At 45.7% G+C, this 26,127-nt stretch overlaps 1 protein-coding gene across 1 annotated transcript; it reads left to right on the top strand.

Annotated features, from left to right (window-relative positions):
* Positions 1-9,120: 9,120 nt before the first annotated feature.
* On the top strand, positions 9,121-25,718 carry SLC25A51 (solute carrier family 25 member 51). The gene is made up of 2 exons (XM_050943204.1): positions 9,121-9,190; positions 22,720-25,718. Exon 2 carries the CDS (start codon positions 22,757-22,759, stop codon positions 23,633-23,635), a length of 879 nt encoding a protein of 292 aa, XP_050799161.1. The 5' UTR covers positions 9,121-9,190; positions 22,720-22,756; the 3' UTR covers positions 23,636-25,718.
* Positions 25,719-26,127: the final 409 nt, after the last annotated feature.

Below are 26,127 nucleotides of genomic sequence, written 5' to 3'. Positions count from 1 at the left end.
ATGGAACTGGGTCGGGTTCCTAGTAAAGATGCTGGGGGACAGAACAGAGCCAGGGTTCCAGGGGCAAAGCCAGGGAGCATAGCCAGAGTAGGAGTTCAAGTGCTGAAGTCGGGGTTGAAGTCAGAGTCCAGGTACCAAAAGTAGGAGTCCCAACACTGAAGCTAGGGGGCAAAGCCAGAGTCCAAGTCCTGAAGGGGTCAGAGTTCAAGGGTGGAAGCTGAGGGTCTGAGCTGGGGCTCGGAGTCAGAGATGGAGCTAAGAGGCAGGTCCATCGTTACTGCTCCCATTGGAGTCCACCTCATTGCATAGGTCCTTCCTGAAACTTCTCTTGGGCCCAGGGTGTCTGGCCCAATTGGGGGCCATGAAGAAGCTCTCAGTCCAGCCTCCCCAGGTAGCACTTCCTGCAATGTTGCTCTCCACAGAGTCTGTGGGTAATGCCCCACAGCCCTACCATGGGTGGTGTGGTGCTCTCTACTATCCCACAGACCTGGGTTCTAGTCCTGTTCCCCTAGAACTGCAGGGTCTGACAGTAATGTTGCTGAAGCTGCTGCTTTCTAAGGTACAGGTTTTTAATCTTGCTAGGCAGAAGGTAAATCACATATGACTGAGTAGCATTTTCCACCTTCCAAAATTAATGCTCTGCTTCCTCTGATGATGGAGCATTCTTTTCATCCAAAAAAGTGCAGCATGGCATGAAACCTGTGATGAAAATGCCTAACACGGTAATTAACTGTGAAGGATACAATTCCGTACATTATGACTATCTGGTTTAGCCCACAATAGCAGTTTATACAATCCCTGCCAATTATACTGTGCACAACTAAGAGTAAGAATCTGCGTATGAGGCCCACACTCTTCAACAATGTAACAATCTGTAACACACTCTTCTGCAATGTAGCTCGGAATTAAGCCTCTGTTTATACCTCTGATACTCCTTTGTTCCACACAGACCTGCTAAAATATTCCCCAGATTGTGTTCCAGGCTTGGCTCTTTACTGTTGACTTGCTGTCAAAGCTACTTTGCAGTAATTTGGTTACAACTGCTACACAATTTTAGAAAATGACCAATTGTTCCAGAGGCAACGTGGAGGGGTGTGTGTGTGTGATCTCTTTGATTGGACCAAGTTCTGTTGGTGAGAGAGACAAGCTTTCAAGCCACACAGAGCTCTTTTTCATGTATATCTACACTGCAATAAAACACCTTCAGCTGGCCCATTTCCACAAACTCAGGCTCATGGGACTTGGGCTGCGAGGTTATAAAACTGCAGTATAGATATCCAGAGTCTGAACTCTGGGATGGAGGGTCTGGACCTCTACACTGCAATTTGATAAATCTGCAGTTTGAGCCCTGCAAGCCTAGGTCAGCTGGCAAGGGCCAGCCGTGGGTATTTATTACAGTGTAGACAGACCCTCCAGATCTGCAGAAGATACTGAGAATGTCACAGCTAAATGCAAGGTGCAACAGATTGTTTAGCATAAGGAGTTAACACATATTCTACGAGGTCCATTCAAGATGAAGTGGCCCGTTAACACCCCTGCAGTCATAGGATGAAAGACGGGCTAGTGAGTTACGGATTGCTGTAATAAGCCATAAATCCAGTGTCTTTATTAAGACCATGATTTTAGTGTGTACCAGAGTTATGAATCTAAGCTCCCAGGCTCATGTTTTGAAAGTGGTGTGCAGGTTTCCTTTGATGATGAACACTGTGCGGTCAGATAATGGAGTGGTCGTTTTGTGAAAACCATTCGCCCATGGGGTGATAGGGTGTTTTTGTCTTTTATAATTTTTCTGTGTAAGTTCATTCGAGAGCATAGTGATTGTGTGGTTTCACTGACATAGTTGTAATTGGAGCATTTAGTGCACTGAATGACATACACCACATGTTGTGACAGGCTTGTGTAGGACTCAGAGATCTCAAAAGGTGTGTTGTGGGTAGTATTGATCATTGTAGCAGTGGAGATATGGCTGCAAGTTTTGCATTTGTTGTTCTGGCAGGGTCTGGTGCCGCTTTGATAAGACACTCTGAATGGCACCGTCTTTCCTTTGGAATTGTCATTTCTTCAAGTACTTAAACCAGGAGTGGCATGGAGTGTCTGGTTTGTAAATATCTTGACCACTCAGTTCTGCCCTTGTAGATTCCCACCTCTGTAAAATCTGTCTTATTACAGTGATCTCTTCCTTGGCTGTTTCTACTTTTATCCAGATATGCCATCTCTACCAGTTACTGACATCACTAAGATAAACTCTGGAAGTTGCTAGCACTACCAGATCCAGTAGCCAAAAATACAGTAGCCCAGATGAGTCAGAAACACTTTTTTAAAAAATTTCAAAATAAAACTTAATTGTACACATCCTGTTTGCACCAAAACTTGCGTGCTGAGACCCTCATCCCCAACATCACAGCTCCTGTATGGGAAACTCTTCAAACCTAGCATCACTGCCCAAGGACTCAATGACCCAGGAGGTCCTTTCCAGTCCTATGTTCCTCTACCCCATCAAAGCTTAAATGTGCCCCTTGTCTGGCTAGGCAATTTGGTGTCTTGGCAGAGCTCTGGGGATTGGGTTTGACTTGGCCCTCTGGCTAAGTAATCAATCCCCTTCAGAGTATAACAAAGAGTCCAAGAATAAACAAAATAAACCAATGTTCACTCAGGTCCCAACCCATCTCCTGGGCTCAGGCGCCCTTTGTCCTATGAGAACTACCCCTGAGGTTGCAGGGGCAGTGGTGCAAGGCAGCTAGGGAGAAGGCACATCCTACCCACTCCTCAGTGAGAGGGCTGGTTCAGATCACAGGGCAATTTCAATTCATAATCAAATACACATTTTCTTAACAGCTGCTCTCAGGGATCACAGGTGTTCACTGTGCCACTGGCTGGAGCAGAAATTACAAAAAAGTAAAATTATAAAACTTTGTTCAGTCCCCGGATTAAAATTTTTGTGTGGCCAATCTCCAATTACGATGAATTTAGAGAGGAAATATACCAATGACTCATATGTTTTAATCATGAAAATCCTAGAATTTTCATTCTGTCAGGGAGAATGGTACTGCCATTATAACCATCACAAATCAGTATATGATGTATGCCGATATCCAGTTTACAAGCACTGTGTCACTATCTAAACAGAGAAGAGATCGACATTACAAGAACACAATGCCGTGTTTGAGGCATGTTCAGCAGCAGCAAAACACAAAAGCAAGTGAGTGGTTTTTGCCACTAGGCAGAACACTGCAGTGGCACATATCAAGATTTATGTCCTAAGATCACATGGCTTTTTTCCTTCATTTGGAAACAGGCCTCTCTGAGATCAATCAAAAATGATGTTTGAAGCAACAAGATACAGCAGAGTGCCTATGGTGAATTCAGAGATATTGAAACTCCGCTTACAGGGAAGTGTAATGAAAGTCCTGCCTTATGTTGGTGCAGTTTAGTGGACTTCAGATCTGCTGAGCATGAAGGAAACGGTAGTGGGGTAGTAGCACCCACTGTAGTTAAGGTTGAGATAAGCATATTGTTTAACAGTTGATTTTTCTAAGTGTTCTAAAATCCACATGCTTACTTTCAAGTTCCTTGAAAACTGCTGTGCCTCACGGAGCTCTGATGGAGGGTTAGTGGTTCAAACTGGAGTTAATTTAAGCTAGAGATGCCTGAGATATGTACACGCACCCACCCCATTACAAAAATAATGACATCAACTTTTTTATGGTTCTTACAGCTTTTGATGGGTACAACTGGGGCTCAAACGATGGCTCTGATACTCCTCAAACTGATCTCACCCCGTCAGGGTTTATCTCGGCTTGCATCTGGCACCTATTGCCCATTGGGAGAAAATGGTCATTTAAGAGTTATTCCTGGTAGAAGTTGGATCTACAACGTGGCTCATGCTGACAAAAGTCATTTGTGCTCCTGAAGCAAGACTGTGGCTCTGTCACAAGCCAGAGCATTTGGAGGCAGGCTGATGGCAGAGTACGTGTGGCTCAGTCTAGGTGACATGCTACAGCCATTGAACCTGCACGGCACCCAGGCACTGTCAAGTCGAGTCCTGCTGTTGGCAGCTCAGGCTATGGCTGTGGTTGCAGATGCAGAGCGCTGGGAGTTAAACCAGCCTTCGGAGACTGCAGTAGGGAAAATGCTGCCATGTGTTTAAACTGACAGCTGCAAGGGCACTGGTGTGGCCACATTAGCAGGTCTTGTTGGTGTCACTAGGCATAACCCTAGGTAACTCGGGAGGGTGGTAGACCACAAGTGTCAATGAAGCTGTCCTGTTGTAGGCCTCAATGAACCAATGTTCCTCCATGTTAAACACTTTGTGTAACCTAGTGTAACCTAATGTACTAATAGCTGCAAAAATGTAATGTCAGCAGTTAGTTTTCTGATTGTAATAGTCAGTTCCCTGCTATAACACACTGGAGCTAAATTGAAGCAAGTTTCAAGGTCGCTTTTAGATACAGTATACATGTCTCAGCAGCAGAAAGGGGGGAGGAAGGGGGAAGACAAAAGATTGAGTGAGAAAAGATACTGCAGCTGGATGGGAAAGAATGGGGGAGTGAGAGATCAGCTAGTCAGCAAGAAATAGTTCTCAGAAAGCAACTGGGATATAAAAGGAGGAAGCCGCTTGTGTAAGGGTGCTGGATCTGAGGCATGCTAAGTCTCCCAGCACTGCTTTGAGATCTCAAATAAACTTTGCTTGCTTCTCCACCCTGGTGTGCTTATTGGCGCTACGCACTCTGGGCAACGAACCACTGTTGCTTGCCTCAGGCACCCTCTGTGCCTGCAACAGTCTTGCGACGCCACAAAGAACAGTGCTATCCCAGTGTGCAAGTGGCTGCAATGTGCTTTTCAAATGGGGGCAGGGTGGAGCGTGTCAGGGAGTGTGTTGTGTGTATGTGGTGGGAGAGAGAGAGTGTGTTTTGGGGGAAAACACCCTCCTGAGCGATGCAAGTTTCAGCACTGTAAAGTGACTGTGTAGACAGTGCACCAGTAGCTGGTAGCTACTCTCCTCGTGAGGGTGGGTTCTCCCAGAGCTGGTGCCCGACTACACAGCCACGTTAAAGCACTGCCGTGGCAGTGTTTTAATATTGGTACTGAAGACATATCCTTAGAACACCCTATTGAGAGGAATGGTCTATTTCCTACCCCTGCAGTCTGCCTGTGCTGCAGAGGGTTGTGCAAAGTCCCTTTCCCCTACACTAGATCCTAAGTGGAGTATAGAGTCTGGGGCTCCACTCCACTCCCCATCGGCACCTCCTGGTGGCAGATGTGCTCCTCACAGTCCTTTGGCTACCACCTTTCTTCCAGCAGTAGTAGCCCCTCCAGCCTGATGAGGTGGAGGGCAATTCATTGCTCTTAAACTTCATTGATGCAAAGTTCAAGTTGTGTTGCATTGCCTCATACTCTTCCAGAAGGTTGAGCGCACCTACACTTAAACCTCTGAAAACTAGGATATAAAGAGTTAACTAACTTTTCCACATTGGAGCTGGCAAGAAATCCTCAGCAGAGGTGCTGCCAAAGTAAGCAGATGTGATTAAAGACTAAAAGAATATGTCATTGTTTGTTTTGTGTTCCACAGAGTTGAAATCCAGCATTTATGTACATGCAACTGCCATTCACTGTTTAGTGTATATTATATGGTGGAGGGATTAGTTGGAACCGGTTGGCAGACCTGTTGCTGTGATCTGAGGATCGGTGCATGTGTACCCTGAAGGATCAGGTCTGACTCATTCCAGCACTGAGTTCTGCAGGCTCTGTCAGCTGAGATGAACAAGGCCCTCTTGCCATGGGGATTGTCAGCAGTCTGGTGGCATACAACTGGCTTCTGAGGCTTAGCAAGGAGTAAGCAAAGACAATGTCTCAGACAGAATCCTTTGGACAAGGGTGGTTTGTGTGGAGTAGGCTCAGTGTTTAAGTGTAGGTAGGGTGACCAGATAGCAAGTGTAAAAAATCGGGACGGGGATGGAGGGTAATAGGAGCCCATATAAGAAAAAGACCCAAAAATCGGGACTGTCCCTATAAAATTGGGACATTTGGTCACCCTTAGTGTAGACCAGGCATGCAACAGCTCCTGTTTACTATGCCTAACCTAAACCCAAATTTTCCTTTAGCAAAAAGGTGCTAGACTCTGTCCAACAGTGCTCAAGCATTCTGTTCCTGAAGTGTTCTAACTAGCATCTTGGAGGGTAGAGTACTAACCTATGTTATTGGCATGCTGGGGCATCACTCAAAGAGGGCAGAGGTAAGCTTGTGTTGCACAGGTCACACATAATTTAACTCTGTATCAGAGGTTTAAGTATAATATTACCACTTACATAGTGCTTTTCAGTACAGGTGCCCTGAGTGTTCTTCTCTATGGAAAGGAAGTTATGGGGCAGTGAATTGGTGCTCGTGGCAAAGCTTTCTCTCAGCCACAAGTTAGGTTCTACTGTCAATTGCAGCTAGGGTGACCAGATAGCAAGTGTAAAAAATTGGGACAGGAGGTGGGGGGTAATAGGACCCTATATAAGAAAAAGTCTGCAAAATTGGGACTGTCCCTATAAAATCAGAACATCTGGTCACCCTAATTATAGCACTTCACACCTATTTTGCTCTCCTCTACACTACAAAACTCACACCTCTGAGTGACACAGTGAGCAATAATCTCTAGTTGCAGTGGGGGAGGTCTAGGTTAGATATTAGGAAAAAACTATTTCACTAGGAGGGTGGTGAAGCACTGGAATGGGTTACCCAAGGAGGTGGTGGAATCTCCGTCCTTAGAGGTTTTTAAGTTGGGCTTGACAAAGTCCTGGCTAGGATGAGTGAGTTGCCTCCAGCTTCCATCCCGGACACATCACACGATCCATTATCTATAGCCAAGCACTGAGGTACAACCGCATCTGCTCTAACCCCTCAGACAGAGACCAACACCTACAAAAGCTCCAACAAGCATTCTCAAAACTACAATACCCGCACGAGGAAATAAGGAAACAGATCAACAGAGCCAGACGTGTACCCAGAAGCCTCCTACTGCAAGACAAACCCAAGAAAGAAACCAACAGGACTCCACTGGCCATCACATACAGCCACCAGCTAAAACCCCTCCAACGCATCATCAGGGATCTACAACCCATCCTGGACAATGATCCCACACTTTCACAGGCCTTGGGTGGCAGGCCAGTCCTTGCCCACAGACAGCCTGCCAACCTGAAACATATTCTCACCAGTAACTGCACACCGCACCATAATAACTCTAGCTCAGGAACCAATCCATGCAACAAACCTCGATGCCAACTCTGCCCACATATCTACACCAGCGACACCATCACAGGACCTAACCAGATCAGCCACACCATCACTGGTTCATTCACCTGCACATCCACCAATGTAATATACGCCATCATATGCCAGCAACGCCCCTCTGCTATGTACATCGGCCAAACTGGACAGTCTCTACGGAAAAGGATAAATGGACACAAATCAGATATTAGGAATGGCAATATACAAAAACCTGTAGGAGAGCACTTCAACCTCCCTGGCCACACTATAGCAGACCTTAAGGTGGCCATCCTGCAGCAAAAAAACTTCAGGACCAGACTTCAAAGAGAAACTGCTGAGCTTCAGTTCATCTGCAAATTTGACACCATCAGCTCAGGATTGAACAAAGACTGTGAATGGCTTGCCAATTACAGAACCAGTTTCTCCTCTCTTGGTTTTCACACCTCAACTGCTAGAACAGGGCCTCATCCTCCCTGATTGAACTGACCTCGTTATCTATAGCTTGCTTGCAAGCATATATCTATACCTGCTCCTGGAAATTTCCACTACATGCATCTGATGAAGTGGGTATTCACCCACGAAAGCTCATGCTCCAAAACATCTGTTAGTCTATAAGGTGCCACAGGACTCTTTGCTGCTTTTACAGATCCAGACTAACACGGCTACCCCTCTGATACTTGTTAGTTGGGGTTGTTAGCCAAATAGGCTCGTTTCCCCCTGGAGCTACTCAATTACCCCAAGGAGGCACGGAAGACAGGATGACGGATAGCAGACCTTTATTTTCGGTCAGCTGAGCGGGTGCCTCTTTCTCGGCTAATGCCAAAGGAAGAGGACACACCTTACAAGCTCAGAGTCAGCCTTCTTATACTCTGTAACAAACAAGTTAGCGTGCATACATTCCATTAGCCTATACATTGTTTACATTCCTCTTTAGGGGTAATCAGGATGCATCTGCCTAGCGTCTATCCTGAGTACTGGGGAGGAAGCAGCCTAGATGATAAGCGGATAGTTCAGATAGTTAACCCTTGCTCTAACACTAGGTTACAAACATCCTTTTCGTGCAGAGCTTCCATTTCTCAAGTTCCTTTTACAGACAACTTGGTTCCGCTTAACATCTTTCTCCTACGTATTTTGCCTATGTGCATTAAGAAGGGTTACATACATGCAAAGATTAGCTGGGAAGATACTGGGCGGATAAGCAGAAGTTGCCAAAAGCAAGGAATTGGCACTCCCTTTTGCTCCAACAGGGTTGGTCCTGCTCTGAGCAGGGGGCTGGACTGGATACCTCCTGAGGTCCCTTCCAACCCTGACAGTCTGATACTGACCTAACCCCAGGGTAGGCAGTGCTGTGTCGGCAGGCGCGCCTGCCCGGGAGAGTGGCGAACCTGCGCCCGCCCGTGGGAGCCGCCTACCCTGGCTGTAGCAGCCCCATCGCTTAGTGCTCCAGGGCACAGCTGCCCCACACGGGGCCAGGCGCTATGGGGCCGTGGGGTCCCGGGGACGCTGTGCTGGGGGAGGGGGGCAGGACCCACCGCTCCCCTTGTCAGCGCTGGGGGATCTGCGAGACCGTCACGGGGGGGAGGGGCAGCTCCGTGCTAGGAGCTCCCCGCACCCGGCCGCCCTCCCTTGACCCCCGGGCTCCGCGCACGCGCACAGGCCTGGCGCGAGGCCGAGCCGACGCAGAGGCCGGCTCTCCGGCTGATTGGGTCGGGGCTGGGGGCTCGAAGCTACTGGAGAGTCGGGGTGGGGGCAGGGCACATGCCCGGGTCACGTGGCGCGATTGTGCCGAGCCACCGCCCGGGGAGGGGATGAGGCGGGGCCCTGGCGTCCAGGTCACGTGCCGCTACTGACCAGCACGCGCGCAGGCGCAGAGCGGGGGATGCCGGGCTGGGCCGGCGGTGGCTCCTGTCAGCGGGCGCGAGCGGCCATGGAGCCGGCGCGGGTGAGTCGCCGCCCCTCCCCCCGCGGGGCCGGGGCGCTGAGTGGCCGAGCGCCCCGCGCCGGGCCTGCCCTGGGGGTAGGTTAGCGCCTCTGGGCGCTGGGTGAGCCCCGCCCCCCCGCCGGGCCGCCGTTCCTTGGCACGCGGGTGGGGGGAGCGTTGGCGGCCGCGCGCGGGACCCGCCCTCCCGCTGGAGGGAGCCGCTGCTCAGGGCGGGGCCGGGCGCGCGGGAGCAGCCTGGCACCAGTGACGTGTTTAGTGTCAGTGATTTCATCCTGGCGCGCCGGGGGGAGGGGCAGGCAGGACTCTTGGGGGGGGGAGGAGCGTCACCTTTGTCCCCAGCGAGGCGGACCAGATGCCCCGATTTTATAGGGACAGTCCCGATTGGGGGGGGGGTAATTCTTATGCAGGTCCCTATTACCCCCACCCCATCCCGATTTTTCACTCTTGCTGTCTGGTCACCCTGTTCCCAGCGAGTGGGTGCGAGCCACTTGCCAGGACGGTGTGGCTAGATCTCAGTCTGGGGCAGGGGTGCACCCAGGGCCAGCTCCAGGCACCAGCTTAGCAAGCAGGAGCTTGGGGCGGCCACTGTGGAGAGGGGCGGCACGTCCAGCTATTCCGCAGCAATTCGGCGGAGGGTCCCTCGCTCCCGCTCGGAGCGAAGGACCTCCCGCTGAATTGCTGCAGATGGTGATTGCAGCTTTTTTGGGGGGTGGGGTGGAGGGGATGCTTGGGGCGGCAAAACCCCTGAAGTTGGCCCTGGGTGCACCTCCATCTCTCCTATTCTCAGTGTTGGCGTGTAACAGCCCGTGGGCTGTATGACTTTGATTTGGGGTGCTCTGATCAAATGGAAAGCCTCAATTTAAACAAATTTTTTTTTTAATAAACTGAAGTACAAATGGATAAGTTTATTTTCCAAAGAAAGGCATGTTCTCACTGGTTGATAACATGTTTTAATGGTCTTCAGTTTCACTAAATAGAGGCTTTACACTAGATTTGTTAAATCTTTTTGCATCTCGGAGGGTACACTATAATTGTACACTTATTTAAGCTATTATATAGCTTAATATTTTCAGAGTCTTAAATGTTGTAAATTTTTACTATATTAGAAAATGGTGAAGGATATATTGCTTATTTACCAGACAATTAACTCCCTCACATTGTTTGTGTCAAGCTGGAGTAGACAGGTAACTGGAATTTAAATACACAAAAAGCATATCAAGTTAATTTTTTATTACCAAAAAAACCCCTTAAGTGTTTGGATACATAAATTTCTCATGAAAACATGTTTCACATTTACAGCTAAATGATTTATTAAACAGGGATTAACTGTAGTCAGTGAACTAAACTGATTATTTCAGGCCAGCCTGCAAAAACTTTCAAATATGCTTAAGTAAAAGTGACTGGAGCTTAAGTTCCTTCTAGCCTAAGGCTATGAGAGAGTGTCTCCTGCCAACATAGCACGGTCCACAGTGGCACTTCTGTCATTGTAACGTATGTCAGTCCAAGGAGTGTGTTTTTCACACCGCCGAGCGACGTAAAATTTTACTGACCAAAGTGCTTGTGTAGCCTTAGCCTTAGTCTTGAAGAAGAGACTATCTCCTACGTTACTTAGACTGAGCTATTGTGCCATATTTATAAAGCTTGACCTCAAAAGTTAGAATGGGGAAAAACATCTTCCTTTATATAGAAAAGCAGCCTTTAACTTGGGGGTCGGCAACCTATGGCACACGTGCCAAAGACAGCACATGAGCCAATTTTTAATGGCACGCTGGAGCCTGTCCGGACTCCAGCATGCCATTAAAAATCCTGCTCAGCCTCGCCAGCTCTCCTCTGCCCTCCGCTCTCCCCCCGTGGGAGCAGGGAGCAGAAGCATAGCCGTGCGTACAGGGTGGGCAAATGGCCCCACTCTCCCAGCACGGCAAGCCACGGGGTCCGCGCTCCCGGGGCCGCCGCGTGCAGTGCTCTGGGAAGTCAGGGCTGCGCGCTCCTGCGGGGCAGCATTTGGCTCTGCGGGGAGGCAGACACACTCCCTACTCAACTGGAGCCATGCCACCGCTGCGCGCAGCGCTCTGAGGGCCGTGGCTGTGCTCTCTGGCGGGGAAGCATGTCTGGCTCTGCATGGAGCCTCAAGGTAAAGGGCCTAGGGTTGGGGGGGGTTGGATAAGGGGTGGGGGCAGTCAGGGGACAGGGAGCAGGGTGGGTTGGATGGAGAGGTGGGGTTCCAGAGGGGTTTAGGGGCAGGGGTCTCTGGAGGGGGCAGTCAGGGAGCAAGGGGGGTTGGATGTGGCATGGGAGTCCTGGGGTTTGTGAGGGGGCAGGGGGTGGATAGGGGTCAGGGCAGTCAGGGGACCGGGAGCAAGGAGGGACCTGGGGGAGGGCAGTTAGGATGAGGGGTCTCTGGAGGGCGTGGTCAGGGGACAAGGAGCTGGGATGGTTGTATGAGTTCTGGGGGTCCTGTCAGGAGGCAGGAGTGTGCACGGGGGTTGGCGCAGGTAGGGAGTCGGGGGGGGGGGTTGGATGGGTCGGGAGTTCTGGGGGTCCTGTCGGGCGGGGAGTGGTTGGATAGGCATGGGAGTCCCGGGGGTCTGGCTGCGGGCTGGGGTGTGGATAAGGGTCGGGGCAGTCAGGTGATAGGTAGGGGATAGGGTCCAGTGTGAGGACAAGGAACAGGGAGGCTTAGATAGGGGGTGGGGTCCTCAGAGGCAGTTGGGGGCAGGGGTCTCAGGACGGCGTAATCAGGGAACAAGGAGCAGCGGGGTTGGGAGTTCTTAGGGGGACAGTCACCCAGCCCTCTCCCCTGAGCCCAAACCCCCACACATACACCACGCCCTCTGCCCTGAGCCCCGCACACCTCCCAGGCCTCTGCCCTTAGCCCTGTACCTCCCTCATACACACCCAGCTCTCTGCTTGACTCCTTCATCCCTCCCCCAACCCTAGCCCTGACAGCGGCACTGCCACCCATACCCAGGCCCCCCTCTGCCCTGACACCTACACCCCCTCACATTTCCAGCCCTGACTCCAGCCCTCAGCCCTCTGGGTCCTGGCCCCGCACAGGCTGGTGCTGGTCTTGGGTTCTGGCTGACGGACCCTTGCCAGCCGGGGTCCCGGCCACAGGCCTCGCTCAGCTCGCTGCCAGCCTAGGTGAACAGAACCCCAGACCAGCAGTGGACTGAGCGGGCTGGCAGCGTAAGATCAACATTTTAATTTCATTTTAAATGAAGCTTCTTAAACATTTTGAAAACCTTGTTTACTTTACAATACAGCACTAGTTTAGTTATATAATATATAGACGTATAGTGAGAGACCTTCTAAAAAACATTAAAATGTATTACCAGCACCCGAAACCATAAATTAGAGTGAATAAATGAAGACTAGGCACACCACTTCTGAAAGGTTGCCGACCCCTGCTTTAACTCAAATTTTTGATAGAGTCTCAATTTTGTTTACATGTTTTGAGAGACTTATAGTAACTTCAGCTTTAATTTTAAACAGCTTTATTTTTAAAAAGAAAAACATCATAATATAATTTTTAAAAATCTGATTTAAATTTAAAAAATTCAATTTTTATCCATCCTGCTTTGATCTGATTTCAGTTGTAAGTATAGTGTGTGGGTGGCCTGTGATATACAGGAGGCCAGACAAGGTGATTTAGTGGTTTCTTCTGGCATTTAAACTCTATGTGGAGAAACTCAGGCTGTCTACACACTGCCACATTCAGCGCTAAAACTTTAGTTGGTTAGGGGTCTGGAAACACCTCCCCCCCCCCCAAGCGACAAAAGTTTTAGCAGTGAACAGAGTGGATTTGATTTAAATCACTAGTTGGGAAGACTCGATTTAATCATGGATTTCTACATAAAAGTACATTCTTGTTAGTTGTTATAACCTTAATACATATTCTTCACAACTCAGAGATAGATGAGACCCAAAGTGGGTCTCTTTTATGGCCTGCTGCTATTATAAGTTTTCCCTTCTAGTGAGAGAATGGTGTGGTGGTTCTCAAATCAATGAAGGCTACACTCAGAAAAGACTTCAAGACTTCTGGAATATGTTGCTCAAACTGTTTCACTTTTGTTTCTGCTGCCTGTCCATCCCTTCTCACATTTATCTCCAGACTTCTTCTCTTTGTCCAGATCTAGTCCCCCCCCTAACAATCTTCTATTCACTGAACTTTTTGAAACTTTGCACTTTTATAGAGAGAGGTAAGGGATTGACTCTGCGTACACAAATTTGCAGAGGGACAATAGGGTTGAGGCCTGTTATTTCTCAGCTCTATATTTATTTAAAAACATTTTTGCTGTTAACAAGCATGTTGTCTCTGGACATGTGAGCGCTCCTGCTGACAAAGCTGTGTTCACGCTGCCACTTGTGTCAGCGAAACTTTTGTCTTTCATGGGGGGCTTTTTTAAGTACCTGTGAAAGTGTGAAGTTGTCGACAAAACTTTCATGTGTAGACAAACCCATATAGACAGTGCTTTATTCCTGGCGATAAAGCTACCACTGCTCGTTTGGGTTGGGTTTTTTTTTATCGTCAGGAGAACTCTCCCCTGGTGCTAAAGCATGTCTACACTGCCCACATCGCAGCGTGGCTGTGCTGTAACATGGGCAGGGTAGACATACCATAGAAAGTAAAAATGTCTTGGGAACAAAGCTGAAACTGAATGAGTCTCATTTTATTGTTCTAGCTGATTGAATTGTAACAAAGCAAACAGCATACCTGCAGAAAAGTAAATTGGACTTTTACAGTTCTTTGATGACTTAATCTGCAATGTTAACACAGACTTTTAAAATGACTTTTATGTTGATTGTGCCCTTTTAAAGAATGAACATAAAGAAAACAAGGTAATTAAAAGAAAACATCCTTATTGGTTGGTGAAAGTAGAGAACTTTAAAAAGCTCTCAACTGGGAGTGAATGCAAAGGCAAATTATAAGCACAGGAAAAACCTGCTTAGGAGTTGGCTCAGCCTTTTTTTCGCCCTGGGAGGTACTTCTGTTCTAAATTTAGATCCTATTCTAAGCTGCTTCTGTGCTTCAGACCAGTGGTCCTCGAATGTTGTTTTTTTTTGCATCAGGTCCCTAAAATTATCTGTTTCATGTGACAACCCACCGAAAGGTTGTAAAGGATTATAGTAACTGCAAGGAATTGCACTGGGGTGTGTTGTGGTTGGACATCTCCTTTCAGTGTTCCACCTTGTACCAGCACTTAGAGGAGTACAGTTCCTTCAAGGGATTGTGTGAGCAGCTGTGCACCCTCTTAAAAGTGCTCCTTCTCTAGCTGAGGGCTAATAGGTGGTGAAGACTGAGGAGCCCCATTGCATGGGTTGGAACGGTAGAGAAGTAGGCAGCATATGGATCCTACCTACGCCTGGGGGAATTCTGCACCAAAAAAATTAAAAATTCTGCACATAATATTTTAAAATTCTGCATATTTAATTTGTCAAAATACAATATAATCACACAAGTTTCAATTATGTTGGTAATTTGTTTCAAAATACCTGTCAGCAAGTACATCTGTAACAATACAGTCAATGACAAAGATTCAGGAAATGTTTTTGTCAAATAGATTCCTTATTAGGCATATAAATACAGAACTTTGAGTAATTAATTTAAACTGCAATACAGAACTGTATTTGCTGCCCCCTCAGAAGCAATGCAAAGGCCTGGGGGAGCCAGGGGTAAAGGAGGAGCTGAGGGAGAGGGAAGAAGCTTGGGAGCGAGCCTGGAGGGTTGTTGGGTGTAGGTGGGAGAAGTATGGAACAGGTTATTTTTGGTGGCAGGAAGGGATTGTTAGGGAGCCTCCCCGATGCAGACCCTGGCTGACCCCTAGCCTCTCCCATTCAGTCAAGCACATCTGCCCCTGTACCCCCATGTGTCCTTGTGCCCCCTCAGCCAGCCCCCTCCCCCATCCCTGTGTCCCTGCACCACGTGTGTCTCTGTGCCCCCACTCAGCCCCTCCTTCCCCCATGTGCCCATCCATCTTCTCATCGACAAAAGGTATAACTGCAGCAACTTTCCAGCAGAAGTTATTTTCTGCAGAGGAAAAAAAATTATGCAAGGCATATTAATTATGCATGCACGCAGTGGTGCAGAATTTCCCCAGGAGTAATCTTACCCTGAGAGATTGTATAGTTTTAATAATTCCTTTAGGTTTCTCCACCATTGTTGTGTGGCCCAGCTGGTGTTCCCTTCCAACTCACTTTAGGTCATACCTCATGGAGTGAGAATTTCTGCTTTAGACTGTCAACAGATATGTTCTTTGACAACACAGAAGTATTTTTCATCCTGAGCAGGCTTATTTTAATAAACCTGTATGGCTGAGAAAGGTAGCTGTAAAGTATGACTTTACCAGTTTTTTCATAGTTACTTTTCAGAACAATGATAGAAAAATGAGAGGATTCGGCCAAAAGAAACCTGATGAGGTTCAACAAGGACAAGTGCAGAGTCCTGCACTTAGGACGGAAGAATCCCATGCACTGTTACAGACTAGGGACCGAATGGCTAGGAAGCAGTTCTGCAGAAAAGGACCTAGGGGTTACAGTGGACGAGAAGCTGGATATGAGTTAACAGTGTGCCCTTGTTGCCAGGAAGGCTAACGGCATTTTGGGCTGTATAAGTAGGGGCATTGCCAGCAGATCGAGGGACGTGATCATTCCCCTCTATTCAACATTGGTGAGGCCTCATCTGGAGTACTATGTCCAGTTTTGGGCCTCACACTACAAGAAGGATGTGGAAAAATTGGAAAGAGTCCAGTGGAGGGCAACAAAAATGATTAGGGGGCTGGAGCACATGACCGTTGAGGAGAGGCTGAGGGAACTGGGCTTTTTTAGTCTGCAGAAGAGAAGAATGAGGGGGGATTTGATAGCAGCCTTCAGCTACATGAGAAGGGCTTCCAAAGAGGATGGATCTAGACTGTTCTCAGTGGTACCAGATGACAGAACAAGGACTAATGGTCTCAAGTTGCAGTGGGGGAGGTTTAGGTTGGATATTAGGAAAAACGTTTTCATTAGGAGGTGGTGAAGCACTGGAATGGGTTCCTTAGGGAGGTGGCTGAATCTCCTTCCTTAGAGGTTTTTAAGGTCAGGCTTGACAAAGCCCTGGCTGGGATGATTTAGTTAGGGATTGGTCCTGCTTTGAGCATGGGGTTGGACTAGATGACCTCCTGAGATCTCTTCCAACCCTGATATTCTATGAATGTCTTAATTAATGGACTTGCTCTCTGTGTATATTCATTGTTGTTTCTGCTTAATTGTCTATTGTATTACTACTTTTTACTTCTGTTAGCTCTGCAGAACCAATAGAGCTCTGAAAGAGTTCTCTCTGGATTCTGTTGCAGTTTTCACATTATCAACAAAATTAAGCGAGTTCAAACTGCAGAATCTTTATTGAGGAGTGTGCTAGGGAGAGCTGAGTTTGACTTTCAGACTGAGTTTGCAGAGCTAGCTGTTGATGCTGAATTGGGATTTCTTGTAGTGGCTTGGTTAACCAGTGATTTTCAGGGGGAATAGCTCAATGGTTTGAGCATTGGGGCTTGTCTACATCAGAAAGTTGCAGCGCTGGTGAGGGAGTTACAGCGCTGCAACTTAGGAGGTGTACACATCTGCAGGGCACCACCAGCGCTGCAACTCCCTGTTTGCAGCGCTGGCCGTACTCCCGTTTTGTCTCGGGTGTAGAGGATCCAGCGCTGGTGATCCAGCGCTGGTAATCAAGTATAGTCACTTACCAGCGCTTTTCTTGACCTCCGTGGAATAAGCAGGTATCCCAGCATACCTGAGGAAGCCTCTGGTAATCAAGCTGGTCTCCTTCCCCGGCTTGCTCTCGCGTTCCCTGAACCCCGAGCAAGCAGGTCTCCTTCCCTGCGGTTTGCAGGGTGGTTCGGGGAACGCGAGAGCAAACCGCGGCGAAGCTGGTCTCCTTTCCCGGTTTGCTCTCGCGTTCCCCGAACAAGCAGGTCTCCTTCCCTGCGGTTTGCAGGGTGGTTCGCGGAACGCGAGAGCAAACCGCGGCGAAGCTGGTCTCCTTTCCCGGTTTGCTCTCGCGTTCCCCGAACCCCGAGCAAGCAGGTCTCCTTCCCTGAGGTTTGCTGGGTGGTTCCGGGAAGGCGAGAGCAAACCGGGGAAGGAGACCAGCTTCGCCGCGGTTTGCTCTCGCGTTCCGCGAACCACCCTGCAAACCGCAGGGAAGGAGACCTGCTTGCTCGGGGGTTCGGCGAACGCGAGAGCAAACCGGGGAAGGAGACCAGCTTCGCCGCGGTTTGCTCTCGCGTTCCGCGGACCACCCTGCAAACCGCAGGGAAGGAGACCTGCTTGCTCGGGGAACGCGAGAGCAAACCGCGGCGAAGCTGGTCTCCTTCCCCAGTTTGCTCTCGCGTTCGCCGAACCCCCGAGCAAGCAGGTCTCCTTCCCTGCGGTTTGCAGGGTGGTCCGCGGAACGCGAGAGCAAACCGGGGAAGGAGACCAGCTTCGCCGCGGTTTGCTCTCGCGTTCCCCGAACAAGCAGGTCTCCTTCCCTGCGGTTTGCAGGGTGGTTCGCGGAACGCGAGAGCAAACCGCGGCGAAGCTGGTCTCCTTCCCCGGTTTGCTCTCGCCTTCCCCAAAACCCCTTGAAGCCGCCCAACAGCGCTGCAGTGTGGCCACATCTAACACCACTTGCAGCGCTGGTTGCTGTAAGTGTGGCCACTCTGCAGCGCTGGCCCTATACAGCTGTACTAATACAGCTGTAACAACCAGCGCTGCAAAATTTTAGATGTAGACATGGCCTCGGTCTGCTAAACCCAGGGTTGTGAGTTCAGTCATTGAGGGGGCTGTTTAGGGAACTGGGGTAAAAATGTGCCTGGAGATTGATTCTGCTTTGAGCAGGGGGTTGGACTAGATGATCTCCTGAGGTCTCTTCCAACCCTGATATTCTATCTCTTGCTCCAGAATGTAAAATAAAATCTTTAGCCTTTAGTAGCTGTGAAGGTAATTTTCAAATGTAAACCAATGTATAGTTAAGTCTGCCTGATCAGAAACAGTTGTAAGGGAAGTCTGAATTGTGTCTAGTCGTTTAAAGGGAGATTTAATTCTGAAGCCTGATAACTATGATGACATGCAAGTTAACTATTTCACTTTGATCAAAGCATATAATAAGTAAAGGGATCTAGCCAATCTGAGTGGCATTCCATTTTAGCATCTTTAGTGGGTGGAATTTTGGTTTTGAGAAGATTTTTCATTTATTTCTCTCTTCTCTCCCCTAACCCCCATTAAACATCCAGTTGGCATTTAGAACAGTTCTGTTGTTTGCAAATTTAGGCAATTTGATACAAAAATCAGTGAGACAATGCCATGTTTAGAGTCAGTTTTTGGAGTAGAACCAGGCTTTAACATTCATGTAAGTTCTGTCATGTACTAGTTGAGTTTCTTATCAGCCATTTGCAGCAGTATCCTCCCTGTATGATTGCTTGTTTACATATACACATTTTTATCTCCTGATATGGATTTGAACTAACAAATCCCAGTGTTACCACCTCTGCCTTTCCTGCCTTTACATGGCTTAGTCCTCTTTGCACCAAAATAATAAATGGAATAGACTGGGAGTAGGCAACCTATGGCACATGTGCCGAAGGCGGCACGCAAGCTGATTTTCAGTGGCACGCACACTGCCCGGGTCCTGGCCATTAGTCCAGGGGGCTTTGCATTTTAATTTAATTTTAAATGAAGCTTCTTAAACATTTTTAAAACCTTATTTACTTTGCATACAGCAATAGTTTAGTTATATATTATAGACTTGTAGAAAGAGATCTTCTAAAAACGTTAAAATGTATTACTGGCACGCGAAACCTTAAATTAGAATAAGTAAATGAAGACTTGGCACACCACGTCTGAAAGGTTGCCGACCCCTGGAATAGACTATATATTTTCTCACAAGGGTCTCGACTACCCAGGTAAAAAAAAGCTACAATATAACCAGCTAACACAAATTCAGAAGTTTTAGTCTGCTTCTACATGTATGTTACTAGGGTTTTTCAGTCATGTTAAGCTAAAATGATTAAAGGAGGCACCCTTTTTGCTTTTATGGACAAGTTCCTAAAGACCTCAGACCTGGAGAAGTGCGTGATGCAGGGAATTAGGGAGCATGTTACTTGTAGATCAGCTAGTTCAGATCAGTCCCAAACAGGTATTAGCCGAAAGTTACCAAAGTGGCTCCGGAGTAACCTATATGGAATGATTTGGTGGTTCAGTCAAATTCCTAATGAACATGCGGCCAAATTTAAACAAAAATTAAAAAGCCCTTGTCATTATAATTGGAAATGTTTTAGTTGGTCTTAGCAGAGAGACCAAGGCCAGATCTACAGCAAAGACTTCTGCTGGCATAGCTATAATTGGTCAGAGCTGTGACCCCGATAACACACACATGCTGGCAGACACTCCTAGTGTAGATGCAGTTATACTATCAAAACTGTGCTTTTACTAGTACAGCTTGTTTTGTTCAGGGGGGTGTTTTTAACTATACTGGTACAAGTTGCCGCTCTGCCAGTAAAGCTGTGTCCACAGTAGGAGTACTTTGCCTGTATAGTTTACAGGTATTCCTGTACTGGTGATGTGCTTCCTGTGTAGACATATAACCTAAGACTAAAGACATGGAGACTGAACTACACTTTCACCTCTAGAAATGAGGCGTGGTGGTGTGCGTGGAAGTCTGCAGTACTACTACCTTGGTTGTTAATTAGATGTTTTAGGTACAGGTCATCAAAACCCACTTTCTGATTGGTGATGTGATGTTCACTTACTAACTTACCGTAGTGCAGAGCAGGGACCTCATCGCCAAAAGTCAGGAAGATTCCTAATCTTTCACCATTGTCACATTAAATAGGTACAAAAAGGTAAAAGGCAATGAGATACAAAGTATCCTCTTTGCATGGTTCCCTCACCCTACTGTCGTTTGTGTAGCCCAGTGGGTAGAGTGCTGAGCTGACATTCTGAGGGCTGGTTCTGGCCTGCTGGGTGACCTTGGTTCCCCATCTGTAAAATGGGAATGATGATAATGATGCTTATCTCCTTTTTAAAGTGCTTTAAGATCTACTGATGAGAAAAGCTTTCTATAAGAGTTGGGTGGTGGTATAACAGCTGTAGGGATTTACAGGCATTGGCAACAAAGGTGCAAACCAAAGCTTATATTTCTCCCTAATCCTTGAGGACTATATCCCTGGCAATAAAGTTTAACTGAAAAGTAGCCTAGGTACTTCTGAGCACTATTGGAGGAAGTGGCAGGTTCCCTATGAAGTACTGCTGCAGGCAGAGATTTATCATAAAGACTTCAAAGGAAACTCCTCTTCCCAAGAGGCCCGGCTTTGGTAATAAGTGCTTGAGAGACAACTGGGATGCTTTTTGGTTAAACTTAACAAGGGTCAGGTAGTTCTACACTGCTCCTTACCTCATGAATTCAGCTGCTTTTCAGGCAGCAATTTGTGGCCTATATAAATTTGGTTGTTTAGATTTTTTTCAATAGAAAATGAGGATTGAAATGACTATTGAACCACAGACTGCTACTGATGGTGCATTTGGTGTTAAGCTGCCTAAGGCCTTGTCTACACACAGTTTTATTCCAGTTTAATTATTTCAGGAAGGGGTATAATTTTTCTACTAAAATAGTTAAATTGGTAGAACCCTAGTTATGGATGCAGTTGTATCTGTTATAGCTTATTCCCCTTCTTTATGGGAATAGCTACATGGGTATAAGGCACCTTTATGTAGATTTAACTAAATTGACCTACAGACACTATACCAGGATAGTTAAAGCCATTCAGCCCCTGGTATAGATGTAGTTATACTAGTATTAAAGTGCTCACATAGTAGTGAGATACATACCTCCTTTGTAAAATGCTTTGAGATTTACTGATGTGAAGTGTTTATATAAGAGCTAGATGTTAGTATTTCTGTACAGGAAGGGGAGTAAACTGTACCGTATAACTGCATCCACAGTAGGGCTTTTACTGGTATAACTACTGTAAAAAATCACAGCCCTAACCGCAGTAATTACACTGGTAAAACTTTTAAATGTAAATCAGGTTCAGATCAGTTCTTGGCTGTGGTTATTTAGGGTTTCCCATGCATCCTGCCTACCACACACAGGCTGGCAGTGACTGCACTTATGGAAATGACCCCATATGCTCGTGCCTTCTGATGGAGAATGCAAAGCAGGATAGGTTTTAGAGTTTAGACACCTTTAAATATCTCCTTTTAAAAGTCTGAGCTATATTTAACTATTATGGAACTGAATGAGATTCCCAAACAATATAGCCTAAGATCAGATGTTAAAGAAAAGAAAAAAATATATTAAAACCAAACACAAATAATATATTTGGGTCTAAGACTTCCTAGCTTTTCTCAGGTTCACAAAACTTTGAAATTGCAGCTATTTAGAACTCTCTGTAGATAATACTTGTATTAAGAATTCACTTGTTGTCCCAGTTCTTCTCTAATCTTTAACAGGACAATGTGTGCGCCTAGGATTGATTAATTGTAATTATGGAGTCAGCTCTTTTATACTTACTTGTCTGTGCTATAATACCAGGTATGCAGACATAGTTACTTAAATTACCTTACCATTTTGACAAGCCACATTTGAATTTATGGCTTGGTTAAGTGGGATAACTTCTCCCCTCCCATCCCCAAACCCACTGTATGTTCAGGATGTATTCAGTATTTTACAGAATGCTGTTTCTCTGTGTAATCAGGTTGTGTGGGTTTTTATTTCCCAACCCTTAATGAATCTCACCCTTACCAAAAATATCTTTCAAAATTGTACAATCAGCACTGATTTGGATTCCTTCCTATCCATCCCATTATATTTTTGTGACGTTCTGCCTTTGGATAAAATCATGTAGGTTGCTAATTGACATCTGCCCAACCGCTTACTTTCCCTGAGTTAAGTTGTTATAATGTAGACAGTTCTTTAGAGACTATACCCATATTTTCTGTAGTTTGTGATCTATACTTTCTACTCCATAGCAAATGTGTTCTTTACAAATAAGGTTTGGTCTGTTACAGGGTCATGTAAAATATGAGTCTGAATAGTCAAGATGACTTGTAATAACAAGTTTTAAAAAACACAAGCTTTTGTTGATTTGTTTTGTATTAACAATTGTCAAAATTACTAATGCGTAGCGTAGGAACCTTAACTTCTGAATTTACTAATTTACTAACTTCCACTTACATTTTCAGCTTTCACATGGCACTAAATATGCTGCTTTGATTTAAGTTATTTCTGTGTATAACTTTTTGCATTTAATCAACAAAAAAGTTTCCTGCTTTGTATCAGTTAGCTGAACGATGTATAAATCTTTCAGTTCTTTGAGAGCTGTAATACAGCCACTGAAACCGCTTGTACATGTGTGAGCTGTCAAATGTGGCATTTATCGTTCTAGTCCACTGAATTTTCATGGAATTGCTTGAAGACCTTGTGCATGCAAGGGACTTATATACACGAATTAAAAAAAAAAGGGTGGGGGTTCTGTGCAGTTTTGTTCATGTTCTCCTTTACCTTCTTGATGTAGGAGAGGACAACACTCGTATGAAGAAAGAAAGAGCAGTATGATGGATTCAGAAGATCTTGTCATAACAAGTTCAAAGCAAGATATTGCTCATCACTTTGTAAAAGTTAACTCAGGTAAACATTACTTTTGTGGATATTGTGCAGCCTTCACCAATATAGCAATCACCTTTCCCATCCAGAAGGTCCTCTTTCGGCAACAACTATATGGAGTGAGATTAAGGGAGGCAGTATGTCAGTTACAGAGAGATGGAATTCGAAACCTGTACCGTGGACTCCTCCCTCCACTAATGCAGAAAACTACAACTCTTGCCCTGATGTTTGGCTTGTATGAGGATTTCTCCTCCCTGCTCCAGAGGCACACGAATGCACCTGAACTTGTGACTTGCAGTGTGGCAGCAGTGCTTGCAGGAACCTCAGAAGCTCTTCTTACACCTTTTGAGCGGGTCCAGACTTTGCTTCAGGACTACAAACATCATGACAGATTTACAAACACTTACCAGGCTTTCAAGGTGCTAAAAGACTATGGAATTAAAGAATATTATCGGGGTCTGGTACCTATTCTGATCCGAAATGGACCGAGTAATGTACTCTTTTTTGGTCTGCGAGGACCCATCAAGCAGTGTCTGCCTGAAGCAACTTCTTATAGTGCTCATTTGGTCAATGACTTTATCTGTGGAGGGCTGTTGGGTGCCATGTTGGGATTCTTGTTTTTCCCAATTAATGTTGTAAAAGCTCGCATGCAGTCTCAAATTGGTGGGGAATTCCAGTCTCTTCCAAAAGTGTTCATGAAGATTTGGCTAGAACGTGATAGAAAACTGACACATCTTTTCAGAGGAGCCCATCTGAATTACCATCGCTCTATTATATCGTGGGGCATAATCAATGCAACATATGAATTCTTGCTTAAGTTATTATGAAAAATGTTACCCTCTGTGAAGTCTCTCTGCTCAGTTTTGGGTATTGGCACATTGAGATCACTTATTTCCTAGGATTGAATTTGTCATAATCAGACCTGTTCATGAATAACACTGAAATTTGAAGAGTTTAATTGCAAAATGGTGGTTACATTTCAGTAGGGAGAGAAGTAAGTTTTACCAGTGCCTGCTTAGTCTGAAAGGTAATTACACTCAATCTTATTAATGGTCTTCAGTCTTTATGGAGTGAATGTTGGCATTGTGTCTAGAACTTAATTTAAGAAAAATTGATTTGTTCAAAAGTGCTCTCTTTATTAAAGTATTTAGATGCTGGAAGGTGAATTCAGCCATACCTGAATAAACTAATTGAAACTTACTTTCTATTTAAATGTTGGCTTTGGCTTAGAAACTTACTCCAGGTCACCCTCAACCTTTCCTAACACTCCTGGTGATCAAAACTATGCTCGATTGTGCACTTTGTGGAATATGGAAGTGAGGGCGGCTGACAAAAGCTATTTAGTTTCCCTACTTGGTAAACTTGGGAGGGCTTATGTACCTGATGCAGTTGTTGTAAGAGTACTCTGAACTCCCATAATGTTTCAGGTTTCCCAGGTATCTTTACAGTTTGAAACCAGACTGCCAACTTTTAAGGAGGATGGTGTTACTTCTCAACTAAGCCTTAAGATTCAACAAAGCCTACATGAATTATTTTTACCAGCTGGTCTCCTAATATGAATCCCATCTTGTCAAGCAACATAAGGTAGCTACTATGGCTATGTCTACAATGCACTTTTTAAAGCGTTTTTTACTGACAAAAAGCACTGGTGTGGACAGTGCTTTGTTGGCCGGAGACAAAGCTACTGCCCCTCGTTGGAGGTGGTTTTATTTTGCCAGTAGGAGAGTGGCTACACTGGGGACCTTACAGTGGCACAGCTATGGTGCTGTAAGGTACACAGTATAGACATAGCCTACATTTTCAACTTCAGCATAAGCTGATCCAGTGCAAAGTAGGGGTATGTGTACGTATGTGAAAAGGGAGTAGCAGGCAGTTGGAGTTGGATGGTAGGGAATGAAACAAATTTTATCTAAAAAGCTTTAAAGTGTCCTTCATGTTACAATATCACCTATTTGTGAACGTGGAGTATTTTATTTTGTCTTCTGTGCTGCTTAGTTTGTTGCAAACAGGCATGGTGCCAGAAAGACGATGTGGTTTCTGCAACATTAAAATGTACAGTAGTATGAAAACTGATGGGAGTCGAAGTACTTTGTAGACAGCTTTTGTTGTATTAAAGTAACTTATGTCCTTTTGCAGCTATTTTTACTTGCTTCACGTGAGGTTGTAGCGTCACTGATCACGTTAGTCAGTATTTTTAGCAGAAGCTTGCTCTACCCTCCATTTTATACCTTGTTCAGGGTATATCACTGTAGTGGAAAAGGCACTCCAATACTATGGCGAGGAAGACCATACAAGCGCTGGGCTTCGGGGTTTCTCTGTGATCATTTAATCATGTTGATAAACACTCTGAAATATTAAACAAAAGTAATGTTGTACTTGGTATTCAGGTGGATGTGCTTTAAGGCCTTGGAGAAGGGGGCAGGAACACAAGTGTGATGACCAAACTCGTGGTCTTCATATAAAAAATGACTTTTGTATATTTTTGTGCAAAAAGGGTTCATAAAGTATTTTCATATTTTATGGTGAACATGAAAGCTTTCAGAAATGGCTTTGGATGGGTTTTTTCTTAATTTTAGAATGAACATTACTTTTTTTTTATGTATCCTTAAATTTTCAAATGCCTATGGTTTCCTCTTACCTCATTTCAGTTGTTCACTTGGCATAACTGCCCCTAAATAATTACTCCCAAAAAGTATGTCCTTTTTTTTTGTAATCTATTGCTCTATACTACTAAGCTAAGCTTCACAGTTAAAGATGGCCAGACACAAATAAAGCACATTGATATTTTGAATGTTGTGATTACATGGATTTAAATATACTGTCTGTTGAATGTTTACTGGTGGAATCTGATTTTACCAGTGTATTGTTTTTGTAACTTTTCCTTGATGGAATAAAACAAAAGTAAATGTTTCCCTAGCCTTAGTTTTTTGTAGCAGGTATTTTTTTCCTAACTCTGTTACTGGCACTTGAAGAAAAAAAAAAAAACTAAGTTGGAGCAAACAAAGCAAGTGTTGGCAATTATAGTTCAAAACAGAACATTCAGTGGGGCTTGGCCTCAGGGTGGTTTGCTACTATACACCACTTCACAAGGGAAGAGCCTCTTCCATTCTCAACTTTTCCCTCCTGAGTATCAGGAGTTCAGAGGACATCAGGCATGGCTAAATGCCTCTGACCAGAATTATACAACTTGGTTATACTCTGGGTACAAGAGAGCTGTCAGTGAAGTTAATGGGAATGCAAAAGATGAGCTATCTTGGGTTTAATGAACATCTGTAGTATCTGAAATTATAGTCCAATGACTTGATAAGGATTATTGGAT

Source organism: Gopherus flavomarginatus, chromosome 3 (genome assembly GCF_025201925.1).
Source record: "Gopherus flavomarginatus isolate rGopFla2 chromosome 3, rGopFla2.mat.asm, whole genome shotgun sequence".
NCBI classification, from domain to species: domain Eukaryota; kingdom Metazoa; phylum Chordata; order Testudines; family Testudinidae; genus Gopherus; species Gopherus flavomarginatus.
This window is presented reverse-complemented; position numbering and strand designations above follow the sequence as displayed.

What these genes read in the sequence shown, in the direction of transcription:
- SLC25A51 (XM_050943204.1), top strand. Translation starts at nt 22,757, where the DNA reads ATGATGGATTCAGAAGATCTTGTCATAACAAGTTCAAAGCAAGATATT.